At 38.6% G+C, this 26,996-nt stretch overlaps 2 protein-coding genes across 2 annotated transcripts in view; one reads left to right on the top strand and one right to left on the bottom strand.

The window, feature by feature from the left end:
• l(3)72Dn (UTP4 small subunit processome component l(3)72Dn) overlaps positions 1–6,094 on the bottom strand; it is a 166,492-nt gene extending 160,398 nt beyond the window's left edge. The window contains exon 1 of the mRNA XM_068225020.1: positions 5,810–6,094. Coding sequence (XP_068081121.1) covers positions 5,810–5,940 — 131 coding nt within the window. The 5' untranslated portion in view covers positions 5,941–6,094. The remainder of the gene's footprint in view (positions 1–5,809) is intronic.
• A 353-nt stretch (positions 6,095–6,447) lies between these two features.
• Papst2 (PAPS transporter 2) overlaps positions 6,448–26,996 on the top strand; it is a 35,231-nt gene continuing 14,682 nt past the window's right edge. The window contains exons 1-5 of the mRNA XM_067135245.2: positions 6,448–6,681; positions 6,779–6,897; positions 6,991–7,253; positions 7,595–7,785; positions 16,578–16,759. Of these exons, the coding sequence (XP_066991346.1) occupies positions 6,490–6,681; positions 6,779–6,897; positions 6,991–7,253; positions 7,595–7,785; positions 16,578–16,759 (947 nt within the window). The 5' untranslated portion in view covers positions 6,448–6,489. The remainder of the gene's footprint in view (positions 6,682–6,778; positions 6,898–6,990; positions 7,254–7,594; positions 7,786–16,577; positions 16,760–26,996) is intronic.

The following is a 26,996-nucleotide window of genomic DNA, read 5'->3' as shown; positions in this document are numbered from 1 at the left end:
AAGGTGTTAGCTCCTGCTGGACAAAATTCCGGCACCTCGGCGTCTCTGAAAACCATAAAAGCTGTCTCTGGGACGTAAAGTGAATAACATTATTTAATTGTTAACCTTGCAAACTGTTGATAAACTTAACCATAATAGGTTAATAAGGTTGTTTGATCCTGTATTGACTTGTCTGAATCTATTACAGAATTATTTTAAATAGTTTTACTTGAGTCCGCCTTGTCAATACATTTTATAATTATAGAGAACTATTTATTTTACCATACATGTTTTGGGAAAATCAGCCATTCCCTTCATCAGTGATGTCAGCTCAAAGAATAAAACAATATAACACTATCTTTTGTTTTTTACAATTTAAAGAAGTGTTGTGTCCTAATTCACCATATCAATGAATAAAGAAAATAATTAAATATTATGAAATTGATCATTACATAAAATTTTGTTGAACTGAATGAGAACACCTTTATAAATTTAAGATCAAGTTTTTCTTCTTTTCGTTCCTTGAGTAATCAAATGCTAGTTTATATAATGGGTTATCTTCCGTATTTCTCTCATTTAAACTTAATTCAAAATCATTTTTTTGTGCAAGATAAATTTCTAAACTTTCCAAAACATTTATGAACTTTCCCTTTTTGGCCGAATGTATTAATTTCATGTCATTAGAAATGTCTGTAAATTTATGATTCTTTTCAACCATATGTTCTCCCATTGCCGAATATCTTTTATGTTTGACTGCATTAACATGTTCTTTGTACCTTATAGCCAATCTTCATCCAGACTGTCCTATGTATCATTTACATGTTTGGTGTGTCAATTTGTAAATTCCTGATGTATTAAATAGGCCTATACATTATTATTCTCTATCTTATCTGAATTGAAAATTATCTTAGTATTATTATCAGTTTTGTATGCAACATTGATGTTCCTTTTCCTGAAAATTTTAGCCAGTTGTTAAGAGTGCTTATTTCGAAAAGTTAGAACTGCAGATTTCTTTTTCTCCTTTCACTTTTTAATTAAAGTTGTTTATAGTTCATTTTTCATTTTATTTATCATTCTATTAATAAATTTTCTGGAATATCCGTTGCTATGATCAATTTGGTGAATTATATTTATCTCTCTATTATAATTCTAGTATGTTCATAGCTCTATTAATTAAACTGTAAAATGTTGCCAGCTGTCGTGGAGAAGAATTATGTTTCGGATCGGTTGCCTGCGTCGCTTGTTGTGATACAGAGCTTTTGCTTCATCAAAAAGGCGACAGTAATAATCTGCATTAATTGTCCTTTGTTCGTGAAGAAAGTCACCAGCAAAACACCCGCGGAGTCCCACAAAACATGTATGGTAAAGTAAATAGTTCTCTATAATTATAAAATGTATTGACAAGGCGGACTCAAGTAAAACTATTTTAAATAATTCTGTAATAGAACCTTGCAAATGTCAGAAGTAACATTTAATGAGTTACTGCATAAAGTTGAACCTCTGATACAAAAGAGAGATTATAATCATGCATAGTGCATTTTAGTATTCCAAAAGTACTTGTGCTGAATGTATTCACTAACAAATTTTAGAGTGTTATCTTCTGTCCATGTAGCCACTGTTCTCAGCAATTAGAATGAACAATCGAAATAAAAACAAACTCACAGGGATGATCAACTCCGTAAATTCACCCACAATTTATGAACTTGACTAAACTGTGCCTTTTCGCACGTGGTACGTGCAATGCTTCCCCCACTAATCCGATGGGTGCATGCACAGCTTGTGGGGACGTCTACTAGAAAGGAAAAAATACGTCATTCTATTCCACTTGACTACATTGTTGCTTAATCATTTACTTACCACTTAAGTAGCAGTTCACACACTGCAAGTCACTTAAAATTAAGTTAAAATTTCAGTTACCACTTAATTACTGTCTGAGTGTAAACAGACCTTCACTGCAAGTAGTCTAACACTCTGCAAACACACAGACCTGCCATCAGCTGTCATAAATCGCTGAGAAGGCACATGACGGAAATGAGGAGCAATATACGAGGATGGATCAAATATAAACGGGAATTATTTTTTTAATTTATTGCATCAACCAAAATAAATACACACATAGAGATCACTTTTCTACATAATATCCTGCCTTTAATACACATTTTTGCCATCGATATGGTAAGTTTTTTATGCCATCCAGATAGAAAGAAGAGTGTGCTGAGCCACTCGCGCACGAACTCTTCAACACTTGCATCATCATCGAACTGTTGTCCTCCTAGGTCTTGTTTGAGTGGTCCTAACAAATGGTAGTCGCAGGGCAATAAATCTGGACTGTACGGAGGGTGTTCCAGAGGTGGCCAGTGAATTTCCTCCAGTGTTTCCCACGTTAGCGGCAGTATGGAGCCTTGCATTGTCGTGGAGAAGAATTATGTTTCGGATCGGTTGCCGGCGTCGCTTGTTGTGATACACAGCTTTTGCTTCATCAAAAAGACGACAGTAATAATCTGCATTAATTGTCCTTTGTTCGTGAAGAAAGTCCACCAGCAAAACACCCGGGGAGTCCCACAAAACAGTTGCAACCACCTTTCCAGCAGACAGGCTGTTTTGGCCTTGACGGGACCTGCTTTGTCTCTTTGCCCCCACTCCATGCTTGCTTGCTTTGACTCTGGGATGTAATAATGCACACAAGTTTCATCACAAGTCACAATACGACGCCTTAAGTCCTCTCCTTCTTCCTCGTAGCGACGGACAAACTTCTTTGTGTAAAGTTTTTTGTTCCTGGTTGAGGAGACGAGGAACCCACCTGGCAGACAATTTTCTGAAATGAAGTTCATCTCGGATGATGGTTTGAACACTTCCGTAACTTATTCCTATGGCGAAAACAATGTGCAAAATTTTATTCACCGATATTCACCAATAATGTCATAAATGGCAACAATGTTGTCTGCAGTGATACTTGTCCATGGTCTCCTTTCATGAGGTTCATTTTCCACAAGTTCTCTTCCTGCTGCAAATTTTTGAGCCCACGCATACACTAAAGTTTGCAAAAGTGTTTCTTCCCCAAAATGTGTGCAGAGCAGTCTCAAGATTTCGGACGGTCTGGTGCCCTCTTTTGCGAGAAATTTGATAATGATGGAATGCGCAACAGACTTGTGAACCTCTTGTTCACTCATGGCGTACTGAAGCAGCCCAGCTCTCCACAGTCGTTCGCGCGCACAAACCCTTCCTCCAGACACCCCCACCAATATCCTAGCAATGCCCCGCCTCAGAATTATTACTAACAGCAACGGTACATTCAAATTCCTGTTTATATTTGACCCGCCTTCATAGTTCCCTGCTGCTTTTCTCACCACGTCAGGTTACATATCAATTTGTCAAGCCCACTGAAATGCACACACCAACCAACCAACCAACCCACCCTATGAGTGACACTTTCACACTACTCATCACAGCGATTGGCTGTATAAGGAAACTTGGTACTACAATACTAGAATTTCTCGTAACTCGGTCATTTTCACACTATAAAAGCCAATGAGACTAAGACTGAGACAGATCTATGAAACAAATTATTTCTCATCAATACCAGAACACTACATCTCAACAGAAATGGATCAGGACTACATGGAAACTACTTTGTAGAGTTGGAGAGAATTAAATCAACTTTTTTAAAGAGCACCTTATGCCTGTCAAAATTTGCTAGGCTAATTACTAGCTGGAGAACCTTACACTGAGTCTGAAGAACTGAGGCTGAGACTACAGTAGGCCTACTATTTTCATCTACACAAGGCACATGAAGAAATAATATGCCATTTAAATGCAAAGAGTAGTAGCGGTGATTATGGTTTTGACCGTTTCCCTTACGACGTCGAATACAAATGTTATGTGTATTTATATCAAGAATAGTTACTGTCAATGTTAATTCCTTTCGATTGTGATTCTCCAGATTAATATTTTGTATACAGGAATTATTATCCGAATGCTATTTCTCCAAAGTATACATTGCTTCATGATTTTCATCTTGCTTCACGATTTTTGGGAATTAATAATAATTAGTAGTAATAGTAATAGCCCACCTCTGAGGTGTAGTGCTTAATGTGATTAGCTGCCACCTACGGAGACCCAGGTTCGATTTCCGGCTCTGCCACAAAATTTGAAAAGTGGTACAAGGACTGGAACAGGGCCCACTCAGCCTCGGGCGGTCAACTGAATAGAGGGTCGTTCAATTCCCATCTCAGCCATCCTCGAAGTGGTTTTCCACGATTTCTCAGTTCACCTCCAGGCAAATGCCCAGATGGTACTTAACTTAAGGCTGCTTCCTTCCCTCTTCCTTGCCTATCTCTTCCAATCTTATCATCCCCCACAAGGCCCCTGTTCAGCCTAGCAGGTGAAGCTGGCTGAGAGAGGTACTGCTTCTCCTCTCCAGTTACATCCCCAACCAAATGTCACGCTGCAGGATACTGCCCTTGAGGTGGGATCCCTCGCTGAATCCGAGGGGGAAACCAAATTTGGACAGTATACTGACAATAATAATAATAATAATAATAATAATAATAATAATAATAATAATAATAATAATAATAATAATAATAATCATAACTGAAAGGTCTTATCATCGAGAGGAAGAGAAAATAGCATAAAACCTTCAGTATAAGATAGGAATCTAAAATGTAAAAGAATAATTATGTGTATCAGCACATTTTCAAGTGAATTAATTTATGTCAGTGGGTTAACAGCAAGTACAACTGGGAAACCACCCTCTCTTAACAATAAACAAAATGAAAAAAAAAAACAGAAGAATGAAAGTATCAGAAGGGAACAAGACTTAACCAAGGAAGGTCAGGTCGGAAAGATAAAAGCAAGGTGTCTAACAAGAGTAAGTGGAGGCAATGCCAGATTCTGCTAGGGCAACCATGGTCGCCAACCCACGCTTCCAAGTTGAGGGTCCCTGGTGCCCCTTTCACATGCTTCTTATGACAGGCAGGAGATACTGTGAATGCATTCGATTACCCCCAACCAGAGGGGGTTGAATGCAGAGAGGGAAGAAATAAGGAGTAGCCTACAGAGGGATCATATGAAATTACTTACTTTGCAAGCTGCTTTACGTCGCACCGACACAGATAGGTCTTATGGCAACAAGTCATGTGAAATTAGACAAGTAGCAACTAATTTAGATTCTTATTACTTGGACTTCTGCATATAAATTGTAGAAATAATAACTATCATCTGCCCGAAGTGCAATGAATTTCAAATACGGTAACTAAAATGCAGTGTTAATCATTTATGATTCCCACAATTAGTCTACTAGTGACAAAATAACGATGATGATGATGATTTATACTGTTTAGTAGAACTACTATTAGCAACAGCATAAAGACTTGTATGATTGAATGAGAAGGCAGACAATCCTAAAATCATGTTCACAAATTGTCCACACTCCCGTTTCCCCATTCTCCAAAACCACATCAGCTCAGTGTATGATGATGCAGGTTTTGGAGCCACAATATTCTGACACAGGAAACCAGAGAAAATGCAAACTTCATAACGATCAGCCTTGAAAAATCACTCTCCAGTGTTCCCATTTTGATTCAAGGCAGATGCTAGAGTGGCTGTCTTTTTTTCAGGTCATAGCCGCTTTCCTTCGAAACCTAGCTCTTATTTATTTCAAATACGTCCCAAACCGCTACATATAAATAAAGTAAAGCATTGCAGGCTGCCTCAAAATTCTAAATTTAAATAAGCAATATAAATATAAAACAAAGACAACAAAAGTAAAACACGTTCTTCCAAAAACAAGCAGTGACGAATTACAGAGGAACAAATATATGTTACATACCTTGAAAGCGCAAGCTTTCTGTGCTGAGGTTCAAATGCCATACAGTGAATAGCCCTGGGTTCCAGATCATAAAATCTCACGTTATGCGCTTTACAGGAACTCATAGTGCTTGAAAAAAGACTCGGACACATGCAGCACAATGTTCTGGCACACTATTTGCAATTGTGGCTAGACACAATAAAATATACTTATTTTCGTGTTTTCCACACACAGCAGATGAAAATACCTATTCTTACTGTAATAATATAATTTTGATCAAAAGGTAGAGAAACAACCCAGGTTAGGAACGACCACGTGCGGCACATGTACTGCACTTCAAGCCAGAAAATAGTCAACAGATGATCGATTGTAAATCGATAACTAATAGTTGATGATGTTTTCTTTCCACGTACAAGGTATCTATATAAGAGGATGTGTATATACACATACGGTATACACTAACGTTCTATATTCCGGACCGTTTTATAATGAACAACAAAAATATTAAATAAAACTAAGAAAAATTCAACATTAAAGATATTTCGATTTGATCGATTGCATTTCTGAACTAGGTCGATAAACATCCCGCAAGATCAGCTGGCAGATGGGCATGTCCGCACCGCATGTAAACTGTTGACAGTCGCGTACTTGACATCAGCATCAAGTTATCTAGGGGCCGATTAGGCCCGGCGACGTGTACCATGGGAAGTGTCAACATTCCCATTAATGGTTTCACCAGTGGGTCAAAAGTGAAATCAAAACAGACAATAAGTGAAATTACCACGAATGTATCATTTTTATGTTGTGACATTAGCAATTTTTCGCAAACTAGTCAATTTTTCATATGTTGTGTTGGAGTGTTCATATTTTACCTCATGTATGGATATTTACAAGTAAGGTTTGCCATAAAGTTGTTATCTTAGATTTATGGATATTGAACTAGTATTCGTTAAGTTATGAACTGTTTTAAATCTTGTGTTTTTCTTTTAGGAGTTAATTTTTACTCTGGATGGTTTTAAACCCTTTGGTTGGTACTTAACCCTGGTACAGTTTGCTTATTATTCAGTGTTTGGATATATTGAGACAGTTTTGAAAAGCGTGAAAAGAACGTAAGTAACTCTACCTTTTCAACTGTTCCTGCCTTTCAGTTTAATACTGGTTTACATCATTCTAAAATCGATTTTTAATTAATTATGTTTCAGAATTCCACTGCCAGTTTATTTACTGCTAGCCCTTCTTACTCTCGGTACGATGGGTTTCTCAAATTCTTCCTTGGGCTACTTAAATTACCCCACGCAAGTCATATTTAAGTGCTGTAAACTAATTCCTGTTTTGATTGGAGGCATACTAATCCAGAAGAAACAGTATGGCTTGATTGATTTTTTAGCAGCGGGTTGCATGTGTATAGGACTTACTTTGTTCACCTTGGCTGACAGCAAAGTTTCGCCAACCTTCAGTGTCATAGGTCAGTATGAAATGCAGTATAATAAGTGTACTGTAGTCATTTTTGTGGTGATTGAATTTTGTAAACATTAGACTATGTTGATAATTGTGAATCTAATCAAAATAATCATGATAATTGTTTGTTAGCATACAAAGTTTGTTAGTGACACAGTATTACATATCTTTCATTGTGTTAAGTTTTGCAGTGTTTTGAATGTCCATAAACTGAGTCACAGGTCAACTAAGTTAGAAGTTATGTTTATAGATGCAAAGCTTTGTCATTTAATTTGGTACCGGTAGCCTGTTTCATACTAAATTTCCTACATTGTGATTTAAACAGTTTTTCTTTCCTTTCTGTTGTAGGTATTTTTATGATTTCTTGTGCATTACTGTGTGATGCTGCGATTGGTAATGTTCAAGAGAAAGCTATGAAGACGTACAAGGGAAGCAACAGTGAAGTAGTGTTGTACTCATATGCTATTGGCTTTATGTATCTGCTCATTATTATGATACTGAGTGGAGACTTACAGAAAGGAATTTCATTTTGCTCAAAGGTTAACTTTCAGTTTTATCCATAATAGATATAGTAGCTGTGATCTATCCTTTCATATTGTCATCTGAATGTTAGAACTAGGTAATTTGAAATGTTGTTTTTTCGAGTTGTCTCTATTATATGAAACCTATGATATTACAGAATCTAATGCAAGAACTGGGTACCCGTCCAACGGAATTAATAGGCCTAAAATTTATTTGGAAAATGTAAAAGTTAGGCATTGAAGAAACGAACAGTCTTCTTAATATCATAAGTAGGTAACTTTAGACATCGTCTTTACCGTACATTAATGCTGTGTTGGACATGAAATTGGTTCTCAGTTCAGCTCATATAATGCAACTTTTTGCCACAAGCCTGTATGCTTCAAAGACATAGATTTGAACAGGCAGAGTAGTTAGTAACCCCTGTGGGTGGGGGACACAGATGAAGAATACACCCATGGTATCCCCTGCCTGTTGTAAGAGGCGACTAGATGGGGCAACCAAGGGATGATGACATTAGAACCATGAGACTACCGTACTAGTGATTAATACCATTACATGCAGAACACCATGGGTCATCATTACTTGCGACGAGTACCACCTTGCAAGGAAAACCATGGATCTACATTACATAGGAACAGCACTATTATGTGAGGAACACTACATGTCTGGGCGTTGTTTGTGATAAGTATTATCATGTGCATTCCACGTCAGTTCCATTGTGTTCAGAATGTGTCTGCGTTAGCTGTGAGTAGTGCCACTTTATGAGAAACGCCATGGGTCTATGTTGCCTGTGATTAGTACCACTATGTGAGGAAAACCATGGGTCTGCATTGCCTGAGAGTAGTACCATTATGTGAGGGACACCATGGCTTTGTGTTGCCTGTGTGCATTACTATAATGGATGATACACCGTGGGTCAACATTGCCTATGATTAGTACCACTATGTGAGCAACACCATGAGTATACATGGGCTGTGATTCGTTCCACTAAGTGAGGAACACCACAGGAATACCGGTGCCTGTGATTAGTTCCACTTTGTGAGGAACACCATGGGTCTGTGTTGCTTGTGAGTGGTACCACTGTGACATACCATGAGTTTACATTACCTGTGCTTAATACCACTATAGGGGTAACACAATCAGTTTTTTCATCATCATTCATTTTAGATTATAGTCAGTGGATATGTTTTTTTAGTTTCGTTCACCTCGTACCATTAGGGGCTGATGACCTAGCTGTTAGGCCGCTTTAAACAACAAACATCATCATCAGAGTAGTCAGTACAAGTATTCACAGACATGTCGACAAGTATTTTAGTGATTTATTAGCTTTCAGGCACTAATGCAGGTGATTTGTGAGTTGGTAAATAAAATTAATAAAACTACATGATATAAAGATTAAAAACGGTATACTGCTGTGTTTCTCCTTGCAGAGTCTGCAAAGGCATATGGTGTTTCCTTTCATGAATGAGGAAAAAACAATCAGAATAAATTGTTTGGCAATTTCTTATCAAGGTAACAGACTGGGATCTCTGTGGAACCCAAGTAAATTTTTCACTCTTTCTAGTAGGTATGTTAAGCACTCTGATTATAGTGTCAGCACAACAACAAAAATCCTACTTCCAGATGTCATTTTATATGTGTTTGAAGATTTTCCAAAGCACAAACATATTTACATACTCCGTGGCTCAGGCGGCAGCGCGCCAGCCTATCACCGCTGGGTTCCATGGTTCAAATCCTGGTCACTCCATGTGATATTTGTGCTGGACAAAGCGGAAGCGGGACAGGTTTTTCTCCGGGTACTCCGGTTTTCCCTGTCATCTTTCATTCCAGCAACACTCTCCAATTTCATTTCATCTGTCATTCATTAATCATTGCCCCAGAGGAAAGCGGCAGGCTTCGGCAGCCGCCACAATTCCTATCCTCGCCGCTAGATGGGGGCTTCATTCATTCCATTCCTGACCCGGTCAAATAACTGGAAACAGGCTGTGGATTTTCATTTTCAGGCTACTAGAAGACCACATAAGAGGAAGGTCATAAATGTGGGAAGTGAAGCTCAACTCTCTGAGAAAATTAAACATCAAGGGTAACCAATCCTATCTCCGGTCAATAAAGAGGAAGACCCTCTACCTGTAATTATCTATGAACCATTATAATAAACCACTGACACGTTAGCAAGTGGCTGCTTCATTTGGGTAGTATAGATATCAACTAGCATTCGGGAGATAGTGGGTTCGAACCCCACTGTCGGCAGCCCTGAAGATGGTTTACAGTGTTTTCCAATTTTCACCTTAACTAAGCCCATGATCACTTCCTTCCCTGTCCTTGCCCTTATCTATTCCATCATCGCCAGAAGACCTATCTGTGTTGGTGCAACATTAACTCTTTCGCTGTGCTATTTTTAAGCAGAACCCTTGCAGAAAAATGTAATTTTTTTGTATTTTCCAAATGAAGTGAAACTTTATTTTTTTTTGAAGGTTAGTGACATGCAACACCAATTGCACCATTTTTAACTTAACTTTGGCAAAGTAGCAGTGACATTTGACCTTGAAACACACATTACTGTGATACATCTCCGAACATGGAACTGGACACATTACAGGCTGTCCTGGACAATTCTTACAAAAAATACTGTCTGTTTTCTCTTGCACAGTCCCTGTCCTTTATTTGAACATTTTGCTCTTAATTTGGAACAAACAACACAATTAGGTTTGTGACTTGTCCTACTGCTCCCCAAGGAAATGCCTCTCCATCAAGCGCTTGAGGTATGTAATCTGAAGTTTTTCGTTTCGCCGGCAGACTGCGCTGATACTCTCATAGAAGTCCCATTATGACAGAATTTTTGAAGTCAGGAGCATCAATTGCCTTTTTTTTTAGCTTATTGTAAAATATTCTTCCATTCATTGGTGCAGTTTCGATGTCCTCACTAATATCCCGCTAGTCCGATACAAAATGAAGATCTTCCTCGTTGGCCCTTTCTTCCGAACAATCACTACGCACATCATCACTTGTTACATTGTCCGAATCTGCCACTAAAAGATTGAAGATTTCTTCACTGTCATTACTAATGTTGTTCCACGCACTCATAGCTGCTGAGCGGTCTGCTATCGGCCAGACAGCTGACAGGAATGTTGGTGGGCGGATGGGTGAAAGATAACAAATAAACATAGGTCCAGTATTTGCGGCAGAGTTTTCAAACAATGCTTAGTACATAGTCAATACATGACTATAGAAGTTTGTATTATTAAATGCACCTTTATTAAAGAAGTGCGTGGAAACTATAGCAGGAAAGTACCAAGTCGACAAAAGTCGATTACCGCAGCGAATGCTATAGGGATGTAGGTCTACAAGAGTCGACTTCTGCAGCGAAAGAGTTAAAGCATATTGTAAAATACATATATATTCTATTCAACTAAAGCATTTATACAAACTAAAGCAGGCGTGAAACTTTTTAAAAATATTTAGGAACAACGTGCGCTTTTTCTTCTTTTTTTCTTCTTCCTTTCTTCATGGGGCCTCTAAATATTAGTTCCTAATTAGCGTCGACCTCTAAGATCTTTTGCTACAAGTGCACTTTTTAGTGTTGGAAAAGTCTAGTACCACTTTAAAAAAAGAAAGGATGCATAAAATAAAAAATGAAAACAATCAACTTGAACTTGACAGTCAACTGAATAAAATTACCAGCTCGCTAAGTGACTGCCTTTGCTGGCAACACCAAGTGTTAACAGTGCACCAAATTTATGTCTTCTGATATGGGCTAAAACAAACTTGTTACTTTCATTGATCTGTCTCAGTCTCGTCCTTGACTTTGGCAGTATGAAAGTGACTGAGGTATGAGCAAATATCAGTAATATCATTCCTTATACATTGATCATTGAACTGGCCTCTCCTTATAGAGCCAGTTCCTATTTATAAATCTCATTTTTATCCTGTATTGGTATCAACTCAACTAAGGTTTAGCTTGAAGAATCCTGCCTTCCAATACTTTGTTTTGTCAGATTGAAGTCTAGTTAAATGACTAAAAAGTACATGTTTCGTTCCTCTGATTTGGAACATCTTCAGCTAAAAACGTGTATAAAGATTAAAAAATGGCACATCTTCTTCCATCCATTTCCTTTTTCATGTTCTCTCTGGGTAGGGTAGTGTACCAAAGCCCTCCACATTACTGGATCTTTCCATCACTCCTCTTGTAGTACTTTATTGCTTTCGACTCCCCTATGTGCAATACATTCCACAACAGAGCTGCTCCATCTCATTCTAGGCCGTCTCCTAGGCCTCTTTGCAGTCTCTCTATCCATGAATGTTATCTTTGATATTCTCTCTCCTGGCATTCTCATTATGTGTCCAAACCATTTTAGCTTTGCTATATCAGTCTCTTCTTGAAGTTTACACACTCCCATGCTTCTTATTTCCTCATTTCGTACTCTATCTTGTCTTGTCTTTCCTTGTATGCTCCTCAAGAACCTCATTTCAGCTGCTTGTATCTTACTTTGGTTCTGCTTAATCAACATACAGGCTGCTGAAGCATAGGTCAGTATAGGTTTATAACAGGACGAGTATAAAACTTTCTTGTACTTCATTGGCATATCTTTGTTCCATACAATGTGTCTTGCACACTGGTTGAAACTACCAGACTGCTGTGTTCTTAAATAAATTTCTCCATCCAAATTTTCATCTTGTGACATCATGCAAGCAATATAAATATAAAACAAAGACAACAAAAGTAAAACACGTTCTTCCAAAAACAAGTAGTGATGAATCACAGAGGAACAAATATATGTTACATACCTTGAAAGCACAAGCTTTCTGTGCTGAGGTTCAGATGCCATATAGTGAATAACCCTGGGTTCCAGGTCATAAAATCTCACGTTATGCGCTTTACAGGAACTCATAGTGCTTGAAGAAAGACTCGGACACGTGCAGCACAATGTTCTGGCACACTATTTGCATTTGTGACTAGACACAATAAAATATACTTATTTTTGTGTTTTCCACACACAGGAGATAAAAACACCTATTCTTACTGTAATAATATAATTATGATCAAAAGGTAAAGAAACAATCCAGGTTAGGAACGACCACATGCGGCACATGTACTGCACTTCAAGCTGACTTCAAGTCAGAAAATAGTCAACAGATGATCGATGGTAAATCGATAACATATAGTTATGATTATCTATTTTCCACGATGTTTTCTTTCCACGTCCAAGGTATCTAAGAGGAAGTGTATATACACACATGGCATACACTAATGTTCTATATTCCGGACCGTTCCATAATGAACAACAAAAATAATAAATAAAACTCAGAAAAATTCAACATTAAAGATATTTCGATTTGATCTATTGCATTTCTGAACTAGGTCGATAAACATCCCGCAAGATCTTTAATTGACTTATTTATATGTAGCGGTTTGAGACGTATTTGAAATTAATAAGAGCTAGGATTTGATGGAAAGCGGCTATGACCTGAAAAAAGACAGCCACTCTAGCATCTGCTTCGAATCAGAATGGGAACACTGGAGAGTGATTTTTCAAGGCTGGTCATTGTGAAGTTTGTATTTTCTCTAGTTTCCTGTGTCAGAATATTGTGGCTCCAAAACCTGCATGATCATACACTGAGCTGATGTGGTTTTGGAGAATGGGGAAATGGGAGTGTGGACAATTTGTGAACATGATTTTAGGATTTTCTGCCTTCTCATTCAATCATACAAGTCTTTATTTATGCTGTGGCTGTTGTGTGATCGCTGTTTTTAGTTGTCAGTGTTAAGTAGTTCACTTTGCGGAGTGGCCACGTGAATTGACATTGTGAGTGGCAGACTTTCTCTGTAGTTGAGCCAAGGAACGGTGGTGGTGGTGGTGGTGGTGGTGGTGGTCAGCAGCCCTTTGTTCAAACCTGTCTGCATGCAGCTGTTGTAAGTGAAGTGACTGAGCATTCGGCGTGTAAGTGAAATGTGAAGCCTGTCAATAAGGATTATGGTCCATTTCAGGTAAAGACTGCCCAGCTAGAATCCTACTGTGAGAGACTCTACATGTATGTATGAATGTATGTATTTACTGAGTCACCCTGAATTAAATTAGATCAGTAAATCAGACAGTGTCTTTGATTAGCAACACTATTGTCCATATCAAGAGGGGAGGCATAAAATGAAGGGAGATAAATAAAACTGTCCATATATTGATTGTGGTATTCTGTTTGAAAACTCTCAGTAATCATAGTTTTGACAAAACAAAACGATGAGGCCTCCATTACTCCAATCAAAGGAGGAAGTGAGCAATGATAGTTCGTCGAATACAGAATGAAGAATCAAAGAGGCCTTGCTAAACGAGATCATTATATAATTCCCAAGGTGTAGGTAATCCAGTGGCATCATGTCAAAACAGAGTGGACTAAGGGAGGCTGGACATGGATGATGAAAAGGATGAGTCTGGCACAAGAAAAAATGCCAGGCTTACCTGGGGCTCTATGGTCACATCCCAGTACTGATGAGGTTCTAGGGGAACAATTAGTTTTAAATATCATTTTGCACCATTTTTATGATACAAAGTTAGGCAGTGAGAATTGTTTTTAATTCCCATATTCCCTCTCTGTTTCAAAAGCTATTACAGTTTTAGAAATTACCATGTCAATAAAATTAACTCTCTTTGTTAAGAAGAATTATGATTGAAATTTACTGATTCCTGGAGATGGTAGATTTTTTGAGATCATAATAAATGTGAAATAGGTCAAATGCTCTAAAAGTAAGTGTACTTGACCTTTAAAAGAAAAGTGAGTCATTATTGTTTTTAAATGGCGATAAAATGAAAATTGAGTTTAAAAAATGCTAAATGTATGTGTTTCCATGAAATAAGAGCGATTACATTGTCTGCACTATATTAATCAGAAGGCTGGCACAGGTTTTGACTTTTCTTTGGGTAGTTTCGTCACCCTTCTGTGCATTTTTCTTGTTATCATCTATGAATAGCATCTTTATACTCTTCATTGTTATCTGGAGTTCTGAATGCAATTAGCAGGTTCTGCCTCAGTTGGTGGAGCTATTTTGGTATGATTGTAACATATTGACTGATTCTGTGACAGTGTGTAAACTTGCTAAACTTTCAGCAAGTGTTTCAAATTATGTAAGTTCATACAATATCTTGAGTAATGATTTTTTCACTGAATATCAGTCTAGCTTCTAAATGTGTGTTATATTTTGTGAGTAAGTAGGTCCATATCAATTTACATGTTTGTAAATGTTCAGTATTTCATTTCATTTTTATATTATGTTCCTTCGGTTATTTTCTTGAATTAAAACTGGAAAATCTAGAAAATTCAGCAGTTGACATTGAAATTTCAACCTCCAATTCTCCATTCGAAAATATCACTTCCGTCGTAAAACGCTATACCGTAATGCTAAATAAAATGTTTTGAATGTTAAGTTCTTAGTTTTAAACTGCAAAAACTACCAGCTGTATTGATAACTATTTCTGATTAATATTGTAAAACATCATTTTGCTGCCTTTTGTGGTGTATATTTTCTTATGGTGAGTTTTGTTGCTTGGGTTGATATTTCTATTTGACTGGAAATATTGCGGTTATTATCTCAAAGGCCAACTATTTTCTGTAGACATAATATAGGCTTTTTGGGCTTATGCTATGTCAAGAAAATAAGGTGAAATTCTTTACATTTTGCAGAGAACTCTGCTCCGCATCTTCAGAAGAAAATCTTGACTGTTCACAAGGAAGACTTCTTCAATAATGAAGGTTTGAATTTAGCCATTAGTAATAGGAAGTGGTACGTTCATTCGTCACCAGACGGCTCACCGTATACTGGCAGAGCACTAGCGTTCCAAGTGACAGCTGACAGCACCATCTAGAGTCGGTCTGAGAGGGGGGCATAACAGGTGCACATAAGTTATGAAAGTATGGCATTAATACAAGCTTGGAATGTAACATATGGTGATGAGGAACGCACGAATTTGGAAAACACTGAAATTAAATAACAATGGTGAAAGGACAGGGAAGAGAACTACCTACGTAAATCCTTAATGACTGGCAACCACGTATTACTTAATTGATAGCCAGTGTCCCTGTTGAAATTGTTACGATTTCTATGTATTTCCACAGCTTCCTATATAATCCTAGACCTGTAGTGTTAAGTGTGGGTAAGAGCTCGAACATCTTGGAACACATCATCATGACCCGATGATAGGGCGTACTCGGTTATTGCTGATTCATCTGACTGGTTGAGACAAATATTTTGTTCATGTTCCTTGATCTGAATACCAGTGGACCAGCATGTTTGACCAATGTATACCTTGCTGTAAATACAGGGAATTTTGTGCACCCCAGGGTGTAATAATGGGGACAATCTGTCCTTGGTTTTACCTAAACTGCCACTTGGAATGCTAGTGCTGTGCCAATGTACGGTGAGCCATCTGGTGACGAATGAACATACCACATCCTACTACTATCGGCTAAATTCAAACCTTCATTATTAGAGAAGTCTTCCTAATGAACAGTCAAGATTTTCTTCTGAAGACGCAAAGTTCTCTGTGATACGTAAAGAATTTCACCTTATTTTCTTGAACATGTCTACAATTACGGGCCGTGAAAGCATCAATGGTAACTACTTTCTGTCTTGAGAAAGCACAGATCAGTGAGATACTCTTTAAATTGCTAGAGATCTCTGTGTATTAATTGAGATACTGCAGTTGAATATTTTCCTACTATGTTTTTTGATACAAATTAAAATAAGGAAAGCTTTTAAAACAATACAAGAATTAGGTGGTCATTTTTAAATTGAATGTTTTTTCTTTTTCTCTCGAATTAGCATCCTAAAGAGACATACGGCTATGCCTTCCTATTCTCCATATCTGGATATCTGGGGATCCAAATAGTGCTTACTCTTGTAAGAACCTGTGGAGCATTAGTTGCAGCAACTGTCACTACCTGTCGCAAAGCAGTAACAATCATCATATCATTCATCTTCTTCACCAAACCATTCACTTATCAGTAAGTATTAATAATATTAAGAATTGATGTACATTTGAAAAGTAAATAACTTGTTTCAGCATATCAACGTTACATCTAGAAAATCTGCTCTGTGTTAATATTTCAGCTTAGAACTCTGATCAGAAAGAGTCTTTCATCTAAGGTTCACTATTGCATGAACTATATCAACGAATTTTCATTCTAAGTGGATGTGTGCTGCGGGTCAGTATTTCTCCTCTTAACATTGTCTGTCACATAACAGTATTTCGAGGTTTAATGAAAATATCATTTTCAGTTTGACCGCTTGATACAAAAACCTTCTGCAAGTGCATTTAAGAATGTTTCAACCAGTATAGGAAAAGTGAAGTTATCCTCATTCTGGAGTTATTGATGGATCGAAATTTTTGCCAATACCTTACCATTGAATGAACCAGTGTCAAACTATGTACCGGCATTGTTTGATAAGTCCATATTCTTCTTTCCAAACTTGAGGGAGCACAGAAAAATCCAGTATATTGTACTGGGAAAAAAATGTCTGTCTTTGGGGCCGCTGACACTGGCTTGAAGAACGTGGAATATTTCTAAGGGTGTGGCACGTAAACATTGGAATTGGTACAGAGAGGGGTATTAGTTCACTGAACTTAGATTTCTTTGAAAATTTGGTTTTATTGTTCATTGGAAACAAATTCATATTGCCTTTCATACAAGTTGAGTTGAAGCGTTGTAGCAGGCTGGAATCTCCGGACTCCGGGATGGTTACTGGGCACAGTCTGGACAGGAACCACGCCCATCCTGGATGTGAAGTTCTCGACGTTCTAGAATTTCTTGAAGTTCTAGAGGATCTGGGAGTTCTCGAATTTCTAGGTGCACACGTTGCGGGGTTCGATCTCACACGATAATATTGAGAGGTAAGGCGTGACGCGCACACAAGTTCCCCATATGGCATTCAACTCACTTGTAGCACTGTTAAATAAATTAACATTGACCTTTAAATATTGTGTTTATTCATTGCAAGTGGAATATGTCAAATGTTAATGAAACTGACACTCGAATCTTGATTCAAACACCTCGTTGAATCACAAATGTTCATAAATTATCACTAGAAAGTAAGACGATTGAACTGAATATCTGACCACGTGTTAGATGCCAGCCGAATTAATACTTGAGAAAATTATGTACAATTTATAATGTCAAGTTCACGACATAAGTCTGCTAACATTGGCATGGCAGACTGGAATGTTCTATTAGATCACTAATCGTTATCATCACAGTTCCTAACATACTGACTAAGTCACTTTATAATCAAAACACAATATTGAGCGCAATATTCACAGTTCATGCAAGTTCAGGACATATTAGCATGTTCGTAATACATTGAGCAAATTTAATGTCACTCGGAAATGTCTTATTCCGTCTATAAACAAAAATTACGTGTACTTGAAGACTGTTCAGCAATGTCTTTAAATGATCATTAAAGTTAAACTGCACTTGGAAAGAGTCTAACACAGTTCATGAATAATTATTATGAAATGGAATTTATAAGTTCAAATATGGCACTGAATAATCCTATGTTCTCTCGGAACTTCACGAGAGGAAAACACAAATTGAGATATGGCATGGGTACTCTGTTTCCACAGTCAATTACGATGACACAAGTTTAAGCACAAGTTCAGATGTGGCACTCAAAAATATTCTATTTTCCCACAATTTGTTATGAAACACAAGTGCAAACGTAATACTCGGAAATGCTCTAAGTTTCCACAGTTCGTCATGAAACACAAGTTCAGTGTGGTACTTGGAAAATTACAACACTCACAAGAAAAGTTATATGTCCCCCACAGCTTGTCGCAAAACACAAGTTCAAATATGACACTAGGGAAATTTCTATGTTCCCAAAGTTTGTTTACGAAACACAAGTTCATACACAAGTTCAAATGCAGCACTTGGAAGGGTTACAACGCTCACAAGAGAAATTCTAAGTTCCCATTTTCACACCAGGCAAATGCTGGGGCTGTACCTTAATTAAGGCCACGGCCGCTTCCTTCCCACTCCTAGCCCTTTCCTGTCCCATCGTCGCCGTAAGACCTATCTGTGTCGGTGCGACGTAAAACAGCTAGCAAAAAAAAGAAATTCTAATTTCCTTCAGTTTGTCACTGAAACACAAGTCCTAACATGGCACTTGAAGAAAATTATAAAGTTCCAACTCCACTGGAACCGAGCACTTGAGATGCAAAGTCTTGTCTGACCATAGGTTCCGGTCTGCCGCACTTGTAGATCTCCACCTGTCACCCGTATCGCAGAGATGGTGGAGTATCACTGAATCTGTAGCCTGGATCGCCCTCCTTTTATACCTGGAGCCGACGAAGCTTCTCGAAACGTGGATATTATCCAGCTCTATAACTCCCAAAGTACATGGTGGATTTTCTCAAGAATTTGATAGATTGCATCTGTTACAATGGCCTCCACGTTGGCGGTGTAAAAATAACATCTTGACTCCAAGTAGACTTTTACACATGGGTTGGAACATTACCATATATGGTCACACCTGGCTGCGTGGAACTAACTCGAAGCGGCTACATCACGGCTGTGCATGTCAGCGAGTTCGGCGGGCTGCCTATCCTGCACCTCGCGCGAAGTTTAACACACATACTTCAAACTTGTTTTCATGTAGCGGTGTTTCCGGTATAATATACACTTGAAAACCTCTGTCATACCCTACTAAATGCCCCCAACAGATTGTTTTTTTGTGTGTATTGATGGCTGGTTAAAATGTTAGTGTGCTACTAGCTGTGCTCCAAGATAGATATAAGTAAAGTGGAACAGTGGTCATATGCAAAATTTGCAAATCTTTGTGGCAGAAATTCCTGTCAATATTTTGTAGAGATAAGGGAAGCATTAGGTAATAGAGCTTTGTCATATCAAACAGTTGGGGTCTCAAACATGGATGTATAGCAACTATTAACTGTTACTGAGAGGACGTTCCATGTCTGCTCACACAGAGATGTCAGTGTCAACAGAAGACAGGCTTGAAATTATTCACTCATCTGGGTATTTCTCTGTTGACAGTGTTCTAAGTTTTACAACAGTTCATGCAGGTGTGCAAGACTTATGTTCATTTTGTCCATTTTAAAACAATTATTTACTTATCTTTTAATTTGCCCTTGCCATTTGCTCCTGTAGCCAGACCAATTTTGAGGGCTGGCCCAGCTAATCTAGCTGTTAGTGGCAGAGCAAACAACAATGAATTCTTTTCACAATAAGTTCTAAACTAAACAAGATATGGAAACAAAATTTTCTACATACCTTAATGAAGTCCTCTAGTATCTCTGTAGGGTGTGGTAGGTAATGTCACACTTTCATGGGTGAATGAGAACACCACACTTTCCACAAAAATAGCGTGTTTCACTAATAATTTCATTTTTGAAGCACACTTTGCACCTTCTTGTGAGGAACTTGACTTTATTTGATGGTGGAAACTTCAAAAGAATATGCTCTTTTCTCTTCCCATCTAACCTAAATGGTGGATCCTTGGCCGGTGTCCTTTTTGGTGGCAAAATCGCGGGACGTTGACTTGGAGCTGATGATGTATATGGAGCTGAGATGCCGGAGAGAGGTGACTGTACTTGTATGTTGGGTTCGCTTTTTTCCTGGAGCAAGTTCCTAACTACTGTCTGCATGAAATTCAGAAATGTTTTTGATTTTTGAGGATTTGAGTTCTGGAAGAGCCAAAATGCGTTAAAAAGTGAGCAGCACAATAAATACCTTCATCTCTCTCGCACATATTTGTGACCAAAATAGATCCCAGCTGCGTAGGAACAGCTCCAATTCAAGGTTGCGCTTATCCGGGCTAACTCGGATACGGTCCACAGCGTGGTCACTAGATTGCAATGCAGCATCTCTACTAAGATAGGCAGTGATCACCCTAATATATCATGAGAATGAAGGCCTAGAGTACAGGGGAGGTGCAGCATTGACTTTGTGGGCAGGGCCTGTGGCATGCAAAACAGTAGGCTCGGCATATTGTTGAGTCATACAGTAAGGAAGTTGACCGAGCTCCTTCGAAGATACTGGAAACGGCCAACAATTGACAGGCACAAAGAATGATCTGGAAGTGGAAACTATCTGGTGCTTGGCCAAGACTCTTACACTGGCCTATAAAATGAGTGAAGCTGGCAAGCGCCTGTCAGTCGCTAGTGTTCTGGGAGTGTGCCATTAAGGAGTGAAACAACCTTAACTATGCAGAGTTTGAGTTGAGTTGTAGAGTGAACTGCTGTGGGAACAACACTATGCTGTAAGAAGCCCTGTTGGAGAGCCAGAGTTCAAGCGTCAGAGGGATATGTGGTCAAACAAATTAGCAAGTGCAAAAAGCGTGAAGTGGAAAACTCAAACTTGAGTGCTCTTGTAAATAACTGTTTGTACAGGGAAGGCAGCGAAAAGTTACCAGCACTCTAGCCAGTGGTGACATATACGAGTAGTATTGGACAATGGTTTAGACATTTCTCCCTAAGAAATTGTATGGCAGAACCATTTGCAAATTTCTACATTTGTGATTTTTATTTGTGGGGAACTTTAAAACAGAAAGTGAATAAGAAGAATCCACATACTTTTGAAGCTCTGGAGAATGAAATCAGATGACTTATATATCAGATTTCAGAGGCGAAGGTACAAGTGTTTCAGAATTTTTTACACCCATGGAACATTTGTACATTATTTTCAACAACTACTTTGATGAAAGGTAAGATCTACATTAGTTTTCAACTTCATTATTAACTCTTAACTAAAAATTTTGGCCTACCATAATGGAACTGAATGCCTGCCCCCCTCCCCCCCCCCTACTACAGTTTACAATTAAATTGAAAATTAGGAGTTAAATATTTCCACCTTTTCAATACAAAATCGAGTAATGTGGGTTACATTACAGAAGGAATATTTATTGGAACTAGTTTCAACCTATTTTTTAAGGTCATCATCAGTCAAATTGCGTGTTGCACAATCTATCTGATAGTTCATAGAAATTGTAAAAAGTTGTGGTTTGACACTATAAATGTGAAAAAGTCAAAATTGTTGTAAAAGTTTTGGATAATGCATAAAATGCATAAATTAATGCACTTAGCTGTTGAAGGAAGAATTCAAGAAGACGAATTTGGGTGTTTAAGATTCTTGAGGTTTGTATATCTCACTCCTTATGAAGTTCAGATAGTTGCGCTGCGATGTGTTGGACATATTGCAGGAAAGGTCTCATTAGTGATTGAAATTTCAGATTATGTTTAAAAATGCATACATCAATGCATATAGTTGTCGTTGAAGGATAACAAATATTCTTGAGAATTACGCATCACACGATGCACAGTTCTAAAAGCTGCAAATCATCAACGGTATTAATAGTAGTGCTGAGAAAACAATCTGTGCACACGCAGTGAACAATGTGAAAAGATGGTAAATAGAAGTCATTCAAAGATATTAAAGTCCCTTTTTAATCTTAAATTTTAATTTAATTGTAATCACAGTTCAATGTGGACCATTCAGAATGAAATTCATGTCTCTTAACTACTACAGTTTACTGGTGAATCTAGCATTGGATTGCAGACATTCTGTTCCCCACCAGTGGCAGCTCGTGGCTGTAAAGTATGGTGAAGAGCTATTACCCGTTCGGTTTCGAGTGACAGATTTAGGAACTTCTTTCTTTCTTTCTTTCTTTCTTAATCTGCTTACACTCCAGGGTTGGTTTTTCCCTCGGATTCAGCGAGGGATTCCACCTCTGCCGCCTCAAGGACAGTGTCCTGGAGCTCCCGACTCTGGGTCGGGGGATACAACAGGGGAAGATGACCAGTACCTCGCCCAGGCGGCCTCACCTGCTATGCTGAACAGGGGTTTTGGTGGGGGATGGGAAGATTGGAAGGGATAGACAAGGAAGAGGAAAGGAAGCGGCCGTGGCCTTAAGTTAGGTACCATCCCGGCATTTGTCTGGAGAAGTGGAGAAACCACGGAAAACCACTTCCAGGATGGCTGAGGTTGGAATCGAGCCCACCTCTACTCAGTTGATCTCCCGAGGCTGAGTGGACCCCGTTCCAGCCCTCGTACCATTTTTCAAATTTCGTGGCAGAGCTGGGAATCGAACCCGGGCCTCCGGGGTGGCAGCTAATCACACTAACCACTACACCACAGAGGAGGACAAGATTTAGGAACTACGTGTTGTTTTTGGTTGTTTTGTACTCGTACCTGTGACTGACGGAGGGTCCAGCACATGACCACGATTTATTGAATTTAACGTTTCATCATGACCACAAAAAGCTAGTTCTTGCTTACTTAAATAGAGCACTGCATCAATTACCAACTGAAGGAAAAGCCTATTTAAATGTACATTTTCACTGAACTGTACAATTACAATATACAGTCTGGCATTTTCCTTCAGGACATCAGAGATCGTATTTTGGTTTGTTTCCAATGCCTTGAAATCTAGCTGCCGTATTTTAATGTTCTGCAGAGTCTGAGTGCTTATGTAAAGAACGTGTTATGTTCAAAAGGGCTGAAAATCCTTCTTTATTCCAAACGTTATTTTAATTAATAAAAGGCAAGCAGGCCCAACAAAACAACTTCTGTAGAGCTGGAGAGGAGCACAACCATGGAAATTCCTTAAACCACAATCGTTTGAAACTAAGATTGTAAGATTTACCGGAATGTTTCACTTCTTTTGTAGCACAAATTTGCAGTGATTCAGTAGGGCGATCAAAACGTAGAACTTCATTCTGATCTTCGTTTCTCCAACGTGAAAACGGTGTTTATAATAAAATGCACACTATGTCATAAATAGGATACATATTTAAATAAAACAGCACAACACTACGAATGAACCACAATGCGTAAGTACTCGTACTTCACACAGGATGACGCAGGGAAGATGAAAAATTCCGCTTTTCCAACAACTTCACTAGCACATTCCGCTATGTGGAAAGTACGCAGGTGACGTCACAGTTGTCATGGCAACCGCCAAGGCCAAGTGCTAGGAGAGAGCACTTGGGAGGTAGAGGCAACTGCGGAATCTCTTGTCTTCACTCAGTCTCACTCGCCGTACTGTGGCCGACAGCCAGCGCTTTCGTGAGTTCCCCTGGTTCTCATCAGGTGATGAGGTGCTCCAAACGCCGTACAGTAAAACATTTTCTTTACGTAAAACCAACAGATGTCATAAGAAAAATAAATTTAAGTAATTCATTATGGTAAAAATAAGTGGTGAAGTGGCACTTCACCTGAAAAGCTGCCTCTGTTCCCCTCATATCCCCTGCAGAGTGCAGTAAGAATTTACTACCTCTCCCTATAATAGCTTAGTCTATAGTAGAGCACACTACCCCTTTGATTAGTCATTTTGGTTTAAGGACCCTGACAACCCATATAATTTTTAGAAAATACTGAGCTCGATAGCTGCAGTCGCTTAAGTGCGGCCAGTATTCAGTAATCAGGAGATAGTGGGTTCGAGCCCCACTGTCGGCAGCCCTGAAGATGGTTTTCCGTGGTTTCCCATTTTCACACCAGACAAATGCCGGGGCTGTACCTTAATTAAGGCCACGGCCGCTTCCTTCCAATTTGCAGGCCTTTCCAATCCCATCGTCACCATAAGACATATCTGTGTCGGTGCGACGTAAAGCAAATAGCATGATGATGATGATGAATTTTTAGAATTTTGAATGATGCTTAGTTCTTGGAAGACTATGCCCTATTATAGATAAACTAGTGGTGCCCATGCCCACACACAAATCGCAGTAAATCTTAAGGAGAGTTCTTTAAATTAAAGGGCCAAAGTAAATAATTTGTCGATCAGTTATGTCTCCCTACGTCGTTAATATCTCAAACAATTTGCACAACACTTAAAGTCCATGAAAACTATATATAGGTGAACTGGGGTGATACCAACTGAATGGCTGTCAGCACTAATCCACCCTTTGCACAAGAAAAGTGATAAAAAGAATGTCAACAACTATAGGGGCATCTCATTAGTATCTGTTCCCTATAAGATTTTCTCCAAAGCAGTTCAGAACCGAATTGAAGCTCACCTTGACCAACAGATTGGGGAATATCAGGCTGGCTTCAGAAAAAGCCGTTCGTGCCCAGAACAGATATTTAACCTGAAGAGCATCATAAGGTACAAGAAGACAGGAGGACACAGGTACGTGGTTGTGTTTGTTGACTTTCAGAAAGCATATGACTCCATTGACCGCGAGTCATTAATGAATATTTTGGAAGAGTTTGGAGTGGACGATACGTCAAGAAATTTGATCAAACAAACTCTAACCAACACAGTGTCGAAAGTAAAATTTATGGGTGAGATCTCAGAACCGTTTACAATCAGAACGGGTGTCAGACAGGGAGATGGACTATCCCCACTCCTCTTCAACTGTGTTTTGGAAAAAGTCATTCGAGAGTGGAGGAAGTTGTTAGACCAAGAAGAAACAAAGGAAGATCAGTTCAGACTTGGTCCTAAGCACAAAGGGGTGTACGTTGACTGCCTGGCCTTTGCGGATGATCTGGCCATTTTTGCTAACAACATAGATTCAGCAGTCAACAAGATCAATAGGCTGTCAGAAGTTGCTGAAAAGGTAGGACTCCAGATTTCTATTCCAAAGACAAAATATATGACAAACATCTGTGATGGACCAGAATGGATGATCACTAATCTTGGAAAAATCGGTCGAGTCAAGAATTTCAGATATCTTGATGAAGTCATCCAGCAGAATGGATTAGAAGAGGAAGCAATCAATGTCAGGATGAGGAAGTTAGACCAGGCATACCAAATGACAAAGAATATCTATAATAAAAAGTCTATGAGTATAGGGGCCAAGTTCCGACACTATAACACAGTTGTAAAACCTGAGGGATTATATGCATCTGAAACTTTGACCTTAAGTTGTAAAGGTCAAGCTGATCGGCTGGAAAAAAGAGAGCGCAGGATACTAAGAAAAATCCTAGGTAATAGGTGGGTTGATGGACAGTGGCGAATGAGACCAAATGAGGATTTGTACAGCAAGACAGAACCTCTCACAGCGTCAATTAAGAAGAGACGGCTATTATTTTACGGTCATCTCTTGAGGATGACTGATGGTCGGCTAACAAAAAGAATATGGAATTTTATTCAATCTAAGGCAACAAGGCCGAGATGGTTCCAGGAATGCGAAAAAGATCTGATGCAGATTGGTATTTCAGACCAAGAAATTCATGACAGGAGCACATTCAGAAGATTGGTGAACAACTATCAAGGTTTCCAAATGGCATCAACTTCCAGAAGACGGAAAGGACCTTTGTCTGATGAGCATAAAACAGGCACTCGTCGCTGGGCTCAGAAGATACTGGCAGGAAGTCAAAGCCGGAACAAGAACAAGACCTAGACACTGAAATGAAGTTGGTTGTTACCACGCAGTCCATAGAGGCTCAACTCGATGTATATATAATATATATATATATATATAGGTTTTTGCTTAGAAAAAAATGTTTCCCATTGTGTGAAAAAATGCTTACACTTACTTATTTCCCATTGCATAATTAATTCTTGAATATTTGATATCTACCTTTGAATATTGCTATGCTTCAACTTCCATCTATCAGTATAGATCTGTATTAATTTTAACCAGTACACATGTTTTATTCTTATGCACATTTTTTTAATGTACCTTATACCATCCACTTAGGTTACTTTAATTAATCTTGACCTTTATTCATTGTGACAGCAATGACTTATTTTGTGTGTGGGCCTCAATTTTGTGGACAACTTAGCCCAGTTTGTCTCCTTTGGGTTTTTGAATGTTAGATTTTTGTAGGAATTTTGTAGCTGTCAGGTTCTATGGTAGCAACTTTAGGTACCTTGTGTGCCTGGAAGTGCATAATTAATTCTTGAATATTTGATATCTACCTTTGAATATTGCTATGCTTCAACTTCCATCTATCAGTATAGATCTGTATTAATTTTAAACCAGTACACATGTTTTATTCTTATGCACATTTTTTTAATGTACCTTATACCATCCACTTAGGTTACTTTAATTAATCTTGACCTTTATTCATTGCGACAGCAATGACTCCGAGTGAATCCAGATCAATAATATTTTGCTGTATACTATATTTTTAGCAGTCTACCCCCTCTTCCCACTGCCAGTCTATAGGATACTCCAGTGGAGCACCTCCTTATAAATCGTGTTAACTGTTTCACATTGGACGTGAGTAGATGTAGGTGACACGGAGAACTCGTGTGAGTACCGTACAACAGTGTGGGCGA

This window comes from Anabrus simplex, chromosome 1, assembly GCF_040414725.1.
Source record: "Anabrus simplex isolate iqAnaSimp1 chromosome 1, ASM4041472v1, whole genome shotgun sequence".
Classification (NCBI taxonomy): Eukaryota; Metazoa; Arthropoda; class Insecta; order Orthoptera; family Tettigoniidae; genus Anabrus; species Anabrus simplex.
Note: the sequence above shows the minus strand (reverse complement) of the source record. Positions and strands in the feature narration are given on the sequence as shown.